Here is an 11811-nt window from a genome sequence, read left to right as displayed (position 1 = left end):
AGCGGCGGTCTATTGTATCCCGCTCACCCCAGGCCCATGTGTTTACCCTGGGCCCCAGTCATCTCATGTCACAGACCCGGACCCCAGGTATTAAAAACTTTGGCAGGATCAATATCTCAGACAATGTCCGGGTGGCCGGGAAGGGGGGCGGCTCTCACTGTGTTTATTGAGTGATTTAAAGATCTGAGCATGTGCAGTGAAACAGCTTAAAATCTTGTTCATTATCAGGTTCGATCAGTCGCTTTTCTGATCACCTTTGACTGCTGTGGGGTCACCAGAGAAGAGAAGAGCCGCTCATGACCAAATGGTAGTGTTTTTGCCATTTGGTTTGATATTTAGTCGTCTAATTAAATTATGACATTCATACATTTTTATATGATAAGATATATATTAGGTAAGTTTATATTATGATATGCTTTTTGTTAGCACCACTCAGCAACAATCAAGATTAAGTAAAATCGGTCAAAACATGCAACCCCTAGGAACTGCTTATACTGTATGTCATTAGCCCATTTTAAAATCGTGCCATCTAATTAAGTGATTGATCCTCCAGTTATTTTCAATGTCGATCCATTAGGCTTAAGATAAGCCAGACTCGTGCCAAGGTCTGGTTTAATATGTTTTGTTTAGGTTTAGGTCCACAGAGATCAAAAAAAGCTTGTCTTTGGTTAACAGGGTCTGGTTAGTATAAAGATCAGTGTATATCATCCACAGCTCTGTTTTGTATATGAGATTTCTATTACTGATTTGAGTAACAGTTAACACTTTTAATTTTTTTACACCATGCTGTGTAGTTAGTTTTTTTTTATCTACATTGGGTCCGTTTCCATAAAACGAATAGATATTTAGGTTTTGTGAATATTTATTCAGTCAATCTGTGCTGAAAGATCACTGAATCATTCACTGTCAACTTATATTGTTATATCGTTCTTGTTTTGGAATTTGCACGGGGAAACGGGTGTTTGTTGTGTGTTAGAGATAGTTATTTTAGTCCAGACTATTTTCTATTTGTTGCTCTCAGAGATTTGTTTTAATTGCTACTAATATTTCTCTGATAAATCTTGAAAAGGAGATCTTACTGGACTTTTAGTTTAGTTACTTTTTTCCTTTTACTTCCTCAGCATGTTAATTGCATTGTTTTTCAATTAATTGTTTTTAATTTTCTAATTTGAACTTGTAAAAGATAGATAGATAGATAGATAGATAGATAGATAGATAGATAGATAGATAGATAGATAGATAGATAGATAGATAGATAGATAGATAGATAGATACTTATGAAGTGTTACCAAATATTCTGAAATATAAGATATTCCAATAAAGCATTTTTTCATAAGAGGTCTTTTGAGTATACAATAAATATAGCAATGGTTTTCGCTAAAATTAACATTTCTGCAGTTTTTAAAATGTCAATGTATATTTTGACTATATTTAAATAGGTTATAGTTTAGACCTTGTGTAAAACGCTTTCATCCATGTTTTTTGTGGAATTTCAGGGGTGTTCATGAGTTAACTGGTGGATAAACAGGTGATAAGTAAGGATCAGTTCATTATCTGGGTTAAACATCTGGTGCACCTTTTTACTCCTGCTCCCTTTTGGAGCTCGATAGCTTTTGTGTTTTCATGTTCAGAGTCTCTTTTGAGAATAACTGGATGCCTCTTACTGGAGCTTAAACTGTGCTGCTGACCTCACGCTTGTGGAACCTCACTGCGCAGGGTCAGAGGCCAAGCTAGCCACATCGATTTCCCCCATGAAGAAGTCTTTAGTCCCACAGCACTTCTCCTAAGGCCCCCTTCACACAGAGCTGCCCGGAGAGCCAATTGTGCCGTGCTGGGATCGATCCACTAAGTGTCAGAGGGGCCTCTTAGTTAAGCGGCTCTCTCTCAGATAACTGACAACTACAAAGCTCTCCTCTTGACAGGCGCTTGTCAATACAAATTTCCACTATTGATAAGTAATTAAAGAAAGGCAGAGCATTCTGCTTCTCTCTCCAACATCTGTTAAACAGGACCTGTAAACAAAACCTCTCAAAAGGCTAAATGAACCCCCTCTGTCCTTCTCTAGAGCCGCCTGTAGTTTTAAACCAATCCAAATCATACTAAAACGCTTTCAGTTAGCTGCAGCTTTAGAAACTCCATTGAGATAAAAGGTCCAATTCTGCTCATGAAGACCATTCTTTAGTACAAAAGAGCAAAAGTTTCCAAGTACTCCAAAGTGAGTTCTACTACAAACATGATTTCTTAAATTGCTGGGCTATTTTTCTTTTTACATTTCCCACAGTTTAATATTTATCCTGGTTTATGTTTCTGGAGTTATATTAATGACACATCACACCGTACATTCATAAATCCCAGGTTTGCATTTTTATGTTCATATTTGCAATGTCAGTATCATTGATTAGATGAACACAGTGCGTGACTTGTCTTGCATCATATACACTAAAACAAAATTATAAATGCAACACTTTTGTTTTTGCCCCCATTTTTCATGAGCTGAACTTAAAGATCTAAGACTTTTTCTATGTACACAAAAGGCTTGTTTCTCTCAAATATTGTTCACAAGTCTGTCTAAATCTGTGTTAGTGAGCACTTCTCCTTTGCTGTAATAATCCATCCACCTCACAGGTGTGATTATTACACAGGTGTGCCTTGGACTGGCCACAATGAAAGTCCACTCTAGAATGTGCAGTTTTACTGTACTGGGGGGTCCGAAAATCAGTCATGCAGTGCAACACATGGGTCCACTCCTCTTCAATGGCTGTGCGAAGTTGCTGGATATTGGCAGGAACTGGAACACACTGTCGTATACGCCGATCCAGAGCATCCCAAACATGCTCAATGGGTGACATGTCCAGTGAGTATGCTGGCCATGCAAGAACTGGGATGTTTTCAGCTTCCAGGAATTGTGTACAGATTCTTGCAGCATGGGGCCGTGAATTATCAATATGAATAAATGCACCTGTGTTCATTGTCAATAACATAATTGCCCGTACCATAACCACACCGCCACCATGGGCCACTCGATCCACATTCCACAATGTTGACATCAGCAAACCACTCATTCACATGATGCCATACACACTGTCTGCCATCTGCCCTGTACAGTAAATACCGGGATTCATCCGTGAACATAACACCTCTCCAAAGTGCCAGACGCCATCGAATGTGAGCATTTGCACCCTCAAGTTGGTTACAACGACGAACTGCAGTCAGGTAGAGACCCCGATGAGGACAACGAGCATGCAGATGAGCTTCCCTGAGAAGGTTTCTGACAGTTTGTGCAGACATTCTTTGGTTATGCAAACTGATCGTTGCAGAAGCTGTCCGGGATGCTGGATGTGGAGGTCCTGGGCTGGTGTGGTTACATGTGGTCTGCAGTTGTGAGGTGGGTTGAATGTACTGCAAAATTCTCTGAAACGCCTTTGGAAACGATTATGATAGAGAAATTAACATTCAATTAAAGGGCAACATCTCTGGTGGACATTCCTGCATTCATGCCAATCGCACACTCCCTCAAAACTTGCCACATCTGTGGCATTGTGCTGTGCACATTTTAGAGTGGCCTTTTATTGTGGCCAGCCTAAGGCACACTTGTGCAATAATAATGCTGTCTAATCAGCATCTTGATATGCCACACCTTTGAGGTGGATGGATTATCTCGGCAAAGGTGAAGTGCTCACTAACACAAATTTAGGCAGATATATGTGTACAATATTTGAGAGAAATAGTCCTTTTGTGTACCTAGAAAAAGTCTAAGTTGCAAAGACTAAAGTCTCAAATCCAAAGAGATATTATTTTTCAAAGTTAGGACTCTGCCACGCCCCCCTAAACAGCTCGTTCAAGCCGAGCGGCAAAATCCCGCTCTCTCTTGTGAAGCCAACATGGAAGTGACTAAAACTGCAATCCATCATCTGGTCGCTTGAGGCTGGCTGCAAAAGGGAGTCCGTCCCATAGACTCCCCATGTTAAAAAGCCCAACTTTACAGCAGAATAAAATGTTTACAGCCTGGTTCAAAAAATTGTTTCGGTCTATATAGCTAATTTTGCCCTTCATGACAACTGTGAGGGGGTTTTATAACTCATCCGTTTAAATTATATTAAGCCTTAAAGTTCTGCATAATTAAGGGCGTGGTCACTTGAGTGACAGGTGGATTGCCGCTGCTGACACTGCCGTCGAGCTACGTGGGCATGGCTTCAGTAACCAGCTCCCGCCTTTTTGCCCATATTCAATTGTCTGGGAAAGTCGTGCTGTGACGCGCTGCCAAGATGGCGATAGCCCGCTCTACACACTTTGAGCTTCAAAAAGGCTCTTCAGGAGTCTACGGGTGATGTCTACGTCACTATGTGGAAATATTCACGCATGGTTTTAGTAACCACAGTTACAGTTGAAGCAGCCACGTCAGGGAGATTCTGTGTGTATCTCAGCAAAAGCACTTTATTTGGTCTTCAGAAAAATAGATGCATTTAGGAATCTTTAAGATTACTTGGATTTAGAGTTTCGTGAACCAAGGAGAGGAGGTCATTCTGACTTTATGACAATCTGGCACTTCTGAATCAGCTACTGTAAGTATGTTTTGTTATTAGTTTAAGTAATTGCTATTGACTGTTCAAATGCAGTTTTGCGAGTCGTGTGTGTCTGTGTGTGTGTGTGTGAGAGAGAGAGAGAGAGAGAGAGAGAGAGAGAGAGAGAGAGACGGTCACACAGTGGAGTCAGCTGTCTTAACTGTCTGTGGCTTGTGTACTGCAAACACATACGAGCTTCATCACTGTGTCTGTGACATGACTCTGTTCCCCTTCGGGCTTGAACTGACGGTAAAAATAAGGACATTTATTTTGAAAGATGAAACTCACGATTATGGAAAGGGGCATTATGTTTCCGACAAGTGCTTGCGGTGTTCGGCCAATCACAATGCACTGGGTCAGTTGGCCAATCAGAGCAGACTGCTCTTGTCCAAAAGAGGGACTTTGTAGAAAACTATGCGTTTGAGAGAGGCGGGACATAAAGGACCTACAATAATGTAGAGTATTTGAAAAAGAATGTGTTTTTTGAACATTAAAGCATGTCAATATATTCTGTAACACCAAATACACAAAATAATGATATGACCCCTTTAATAAAGCAAGTAGCTACTGTTCAGTTTTGCTCAACAACTGCATGTTACATCCTAAAACATCATCGTTCACATTGCATATGTTTTTTTTTTTCTTATGTTTAACATTTTGATGTGTTTGTCTTTTGCAGCATCTTGCACATGACAGACTGATACAAAAATGAGATCAAATAAATTAAGCTTGAGACTTTAACTTTTTTCATTCAAATGTTGTTTTTAAAAAACATAACTTGAGGCCTTTTCATACACAAAAATGTGTTTTAAAAGTGGGTTTACTTTTTAAAAGTGGGTTAAAAGTGGCACCCAAATAATAAAAAAGTTAAACATGAAAGGCCCATTTCTGTTCTAGTTATAGGTGTTCCTAAATACCCGTTCTTTCTTTTTGCTTTTGCAAAAGTTGTGTTCATGAAAAACTGATTAAAACAGACTGATATTAAGCAAAATCTGAAGCTATTTTATGGGTTTAAAATTCTGTAATGAGTTTAATCTAGTTTGACCTGTGTTTTAAATGCTGCTAATCTGTGTCTTTGTAAGTGGATCCAATAGCACACATCCCCTAAACCCCTTAAACTCTCCAGACAGGGCATAAACCTCCAAAGCTCGACTATAGTTGGCCACTAAGACAAATTAATGGGTTTGCATCCAATTATGCCTATGTAAATAAACATCTTAATGAGAAAATTCCAGATGCATCCACCACTTTGTTGTCTCTTTAAAGCTGTTGAGTGGGTCGGGGTAAAGCCGAAACGCAATTTTAGTGGGCTGGAGATGCAAAAGCAGCTCTCATTACGGACTGAGCCGGAGTTATGAGGTGGGGATGGTGTGTGTTTGGGGTTTGAAGGGGGCACTGCACAGGGCGGTGGTTTTCGGGGAGGGGGTCACACACAACCAGCGTCTTTGTGTGGCTCTAATCCTCCCAGCCAACACAGCTTTGGCCAGGTTTCATCATGAAAGTGGCATGAAATAACTACTTTTTTTTTCTTAGCAGCAAATCTCCACTAATCCCGCAGGCTGAAGAGACAAAGGCTTCTGGGCTCTGAGCTCCAAGCTTTTAATGGGGTTCAGAGGCTGCTCAGCTAAGGTTCTTCTAAATGACTTATTCTGAGCAGACACTAATAAAGCTTGACAGGCAAGAACATCGCAAAGGGAGAAAAAGTTCAGCACAATTCCATGATGGTTTGAAAGGTCAGTCAGGTGTAAAATATCAGAAGTGTGGTAAGTGTTGGTCTAGATGAGTTGCTGCCATTTAAAGCCATAAAAGACTTGCAATGACATAAAGCATAAAATCTTCACGCTTTAAAGACATCCAAAAACTGTCTTTCTTCCACCAACAAATATTTATTTTATAAAAATCTTTGGCACTCATCTGCAAACCTGGTGTACAAATTGGAAAACCGATATAAATATTTATAGTTGTACATATTCAAGTTAAAGATATTTAAGTTAAAGTATTTGAACAGTATCAAAACTTTATTGCATTAAAATCCAAAAATATACTTGATTGAAAGTTCAAAAAGTAAAAAAAATGTAATGTGTTTTTATCAATTTAATGCGTCCTTAACACATTTAAAAAACAAAAATTTTATGCATTTTTAGTTAGCATGAAACCTTTTAAACAGACAAATAGAACTAAAGGAATAATAATTGTATTCACCAACAGCACATAGCTGCACTTGCATTTCACTAACACTTCCATAATAATCCAGATAGAGGAAGACATAAAGTGTAAAGATATAAAAAGATCTCATTGTGTAAATCTGCTTTTCTAATAAAGCCCGGAATTTCATGACTGTCTGAATACAAACAAACGAACCATTCCAGAAGGAAAGTGAGCCAAATATGAGGTGAAGGCTGTGCTTGTGTGCCAGTCTCATGCCAGTGTAGACCAGCTCCTGCCTGCCTGCTGTCTTGGTTCCACACACGCACACACACAGAGGAGTGTGCAACTGCCCTGATACTCGTGGGAAACATTATCTAGCTCTCCACATGCCTCGCCTTCCTGGCCCTGAGCTACACAGTGTCAGGATTTAGCAGAATTTACATCTCTGAACCTCTTGAGCCGCTCCCAGCCGCACGGCTGCAGTTTTACTGAGGATGATCTGATCTGAAGTGACTGAGGTTTCAGCTGAAGCTAAACTGCTGCTTGAGCCCAATGAAAGAGTGTCGAGAGACGAATAATGGGATAATGACAAGGAATGGCATTCGGTTTGCTTCATAACTGTCTCATTGTGCAATTACAACCAGTTTTGACACCACTGGCAGCAAATTGCTTTGTTTATCCCATGTGTCTTTCATGTTATTGAGTATTTTATTTATTTTCAGATGTTAATAGCTTAAATCCATCTTTTTTTGTGGAGAGGATTTGATCAGAAGGAAAGCTTTCTGGTACATTTAGCCCTAAGAAATTAGCCTAATAGGCCACGTCCAGAGGTATTCTCAAGTTTACATTTTCTGGGCAAAATATGGGTCCAGTTAGCAAAACAAACCAGCCAAGCAAACACCCCCCCCCCTCCTTCCTTGGAGTTGATACTAACAAAAGCTGGGGAACGGTGGAGAAAGAAGGAAGAGAACAACGGACAATCAAAGGCTGTTATTTTAATCTGCCCAACCCCAGAGATTAGCCGACCACATTGTTGTTTTAAAGGTGGGGAGCGCAATGGCCGCTCATTGAAGGGAGATGCTTTGCCTAAATCTCCCAAATTCAATAGTTTCAGAAACTTGAGCCCCCAACCCCCCTTTCTCTCCCTCATCCCACTTAATCCAGGCTAATACCTTTCTTTCCATTGGCTAATGGTAGAAGGAAGCTGAAGTTAATGCCTCTTAAATAGTGGAAACTGAGCTGGAGAGAACCTAAACTGCAGTCAATGTTGAGCATTACTGGTCTACCTTACCTCGAAACTTTATTGTAATATTTTGGGGGATTTTAGCAACTTTTGTAAAAATTTTCCTTTGGGATTTTAGTATCACATGAGAGAAAAAAACAACAATAGTTGTGTGTACCTTACCTAATTTTTCTAGGTAAATGTCAGCTTTTTGCTTCTGATCATCATTCCACAGGTCATTGGAGTTCATAAGTAAGTGTTTATATATATATATATATATATATATATATATATATATATATATATATATATATATATATATATATATATATATATATATATATATATATATATATATATATATATATATATATATATATATATATATATATAATTTAAAGAAAATGTTTAATAAAATATCATAGATTTTTTTTAAGCTATAATTATTATATATTTTATCTTCTTAGCCAGCAGAATGAATTCTGTTTATTTCTGTGGACGATTGCAACGCGTCAACTCGTTATTTCACGAGGCTCACCAGCAGATGGCGCAGCGGTATCAGCTTCATTCAGCGGCCAGTCCGGCGTCCCTGCAGACTTTCACTGTGGCCGAGCGCCTGGCAGGTGAGTTGCGCTTGACTTTTAATCAGGCTCAAAATATGAGTTAAGTACAAAGTAAGTTATTTCACTAAGTTTCTCGTTAGTCGTTAGGCAGCATTTACAAAATTGTAACTTCAGATTTTTTTCCTACGTTAGGGTTTATATTATGCTAAGTGTAGATTTTAATGATGTAGGCAACAAATGTCTTCTAAGTTTATTAGCTTATTCACGAATGAATTAGAATTAATCTTCAATATAAAAAAACAATAAAATAATAATTATTATTATTTAAATAAATGAAGAGTTCAAATGAAAAAGCCTCTAAGTGCGTTTGAAATTTTGTTCTAAAATTAGCATTTTTTTTAATCAGGCTTCATGTGTAAGTTCAGTAATTTCACTTTAATTGCAAATCATGTTCTTTTCATTGTCAGAATATCAGATAAATTAACATAAACATAGGATAATTTTTTAGAAGAAAATTTCAGATGACATTTAGGGGCTTTTGCATCTGAACTATAAAGATATGTTTCATTATTTTTTTACTATTGTGAATCATTTTATTTAAAAATAAACAGTGGGCACACTTGTGAAAGAGCTTTTATTTTTCATAACAGAGTTTTAAAATTAGCCTACAGTTTGAAAATGTATTTACACCAATATCATAAATGTATTTACTTAATAACTATATATATATATATATATATATATATATATATATATATATATATATATATATACACTTTTGAGTCCTATGTAGCATGCACAATGTAATGTCAGACATCATGCAGTGTAAGTGTACTATCACTTAGCTACTGTTATATTTTTTACTAACTTTCCTTTTTATTAATATTTTATTTATAATGTTTATTGGTGTTATTATTTATGTTTAAATTATATATATTTTTCCAGTTTTCAGTTTATTTTTATATTTTTTATTTTAATTTTAGTTTTAAAATTTACAAATTTTTAGTAGTTTTGTAAAATGTTTATATCGTTTTTTATTCTATTCAGTTTTATTTTGTTATTTTAGTGCATCAAGTTAAATGGAATTAAACTGAGACATGCTGAAATTATGTTGAAACTATATATATATTATATTGTTTATAGTTTATTTCAGTTTTTTAATTGTTTGAATTTTAGTTTCAGTTCTAGTTTTAATTAAATATATTAACTCTGGTATCCTGGAATGATTTATCAAGTAATAAAGATCTCCTTCATTTAGAACTCATCCTTGAGGCACGCTACGGGAATCAGCAAAAGCAGCGTCGCAGTCGCACCGCCTTCAGTGTGTCCCAGTTACAAGCCCTCGAAAAGGCTTTTCAGCAAACCCAGTATCCAGATGTGGGCATGAGAGAGAGACTAGCAGTTTGCATCAACCTCCCAGAAGCCCGTATACAGGTGAGGGCCACATTAACATCTGTAGTGTCCAACAAGCTAAATACTCCTAAATATTAGAATACATTTAGAACTTCAAAGTGCTTCTGAAAACATATTAGATTAACAAAACATGTTTCTTCAGGTGTGGTTCAAAAACAGACGTGCCAAATTTAGAAAAGGTCAACGCTTCGCACCCCTTTCCAAAGAAGAAAGCCAATTGCATTGTCCTGCTACTAAACAACGGAAAGAAATGGTGAAGGACCAGGAGAAAGGCTCTAATTCAAAATCTCATTCACCTTTTAGGGAAAACAACACAATTCCTTCCTCATCAGACTCTATTCACCCTCATTCCCACCCCAGACTGCACTCCTCTGCTGTTCTTCCATTCGTTAATGAAGAACACTACCAACAACCAATGCCTCATGGTCTTGGGCTGCTGTCTGCAGGTCTGCCTTTCTCTCCTACATATTTGCCTGTAATGCAACAGCAGCACAGCACAGCTGTCAATCTCATGCCATTAGGAAAATGCAACACTCTCATGCTTCAGTCTGCCTGTCAATCTAAATCTTTGGTTCACCACCACTTGGACATGTAGCCGTACCACCAACCAATAAAACCCACTGAGCCAGTTATCCTAATTAGGATTGTGAAGAGGGAACAGGTGTTCCTGTGTTCCTCCCCCCACCACAACATCATAACCTTAACCCTCAGAGTAACAGAAGGGTCTGGATCTGTATCTTTTTCTGCAATTTTCATTAATTGGTTTTGATTGCATTTTTACAAACTGTTTTTTTGTGAACTTCCATGCATAGCTTAGAGCATTGTGAGAAAAATGTTGTGTTGCACATACATATTTGAGCACTTTGTAGATTTTTTTATGAACATATGATCATTTTGAATACAAATAAACATGAGAAACATCTGAATCAGCAGTATTCAGTGTGCATCATGACTTCTGTGTAACCTAATTCTGGGATTCACTTGTGGTTTTCATAATTTATGTCACTGCAGTAAATAATTTTGCCAAATGTGGAGCGTTCTCCGCAGCATTAACATTTAAGTAGCAAAAGCATCATTTTATTTATTGTGTGCACTTGTACATTTTCATTTATAGCTAAAATTATTACAATAATTCATTTTTATATGGATGTAAGCCACAGTTACCAATCACTGAATATGTTTACATGCTTATGAATATGGTCATATTTGGATTATGAAAGCTACATGTAAAAGAGTTTGTCATAACTAAGCCAGCTGTCTGATTTCTAAGTCAGAATGAGACTGCTGACACTAAAAAATTACTAAATTTTAAGACTGAAAAAGAATAAGACTGCTGACACTAAACATTTACTTTTTTACAAACATTAAGCAACTTCATTCTCTATATTTGTCTACATTATACAATTTATCATGGCCAGTGTTCTATTTTAAAGACATAAATGAGAATTAATAGGTTGAATAATTTCAATAAAGAGAAAGCTTCTTCTATACTTATGGTAAATAAAAAAGGTAGGCTAAAGTATTTATACAGAATGATTATTTAAAACTATATAAAACATCTATATTATATACATATTTTATAATATTACTATTACTATTTATATATTATTTTAAAAATATTTTTATATAACATCTTTTTTTTTTTTTTACTTTACATTAATGGGTAAAATAGATATACTTTGTCTCTCTAACATATATACAAAAAAACGGTCTGTTTTCCAGTTCAAAAATAAAGTGAGAATTAAAATCTTAAAATATAATTTCCAGTAATTTATATTTCTGACAATGGACTGAATGCAGAAACCTAATCAAAGACTTGTCATCTCCAGCTTTTCCATAAAATATATTCAAGGTATCACCTAAACATTCACACATCCTCATCCACATGGGCGTTCAAATTACA

At 36.8% G+C, this 11811-nt stretch overlaps 1 protein-coding gene across 1 annotated transcript; it reads left to right on the top strand.

Annotated features, from left to right (window-relative positions):
- The first annotated feature begins 7952 nt into the window (after positions 1-7952).
- On the top strand, positions 7953-10840 carry zgc:101100 (uncharacterized protein LOC445169 homolog). The gene is made up of 4 exons (XM_059502843.1): positions 7953-8184; positions 8400-8555; positions 9754-9929; positions 10051-10840. Exons 2-4 carry the CDS (start codon positions 8408-8410, stop codon positions 10501-10503), a joined length of 777 nt encoding a protein of 258 aa, XP_059358826.1. The 5' UTR covers positions 7953-8184; positions 8400-8407; the 3' UTR covers positions 10504-10840.
- Positions 10841-11811: the final 971 nt, after the last annotated feature.

The sequence above is a fragment of the Carassius carassius genome, chromosome 21, assembly GCF_963082965.1.
Source record: "Carassius carassius chromosome 21, fCarCar2.1, whole genome shotgun sequence".
NCBI lineage: Eukaryota > Metazoa > Chordata > Actinopteri > Cypriniformes > Cyprinidae > Carassius > Carassius carassius.
This window is presented reverse-complemented; position numbering and strand designations above follow the sequence as displayed.

Coding starts and splice junctions, on each gene's coding strand:
- zgc:101100 (XM_059502843.1), top strand. CDS start 8,408: ATGAATTCTGTTTATTTCTGTGGACGATTGCAACGCGTCAACTCGTTA. Junction 8,556..9,753: donor TGTGGCCGAGCGCCTGGCAG/GTGAGTTGCGCT, acceptor TCCTTCATTTAG/AACTCATCCTTGAGGCACGC. Junction 9,930..10,050: donor TCCCAGAAGCCCGTATACAG/GTGAGGGCCACA, acceptor ATGTTTCTTCAG/GTGTGGTTCAAAAACAGACG.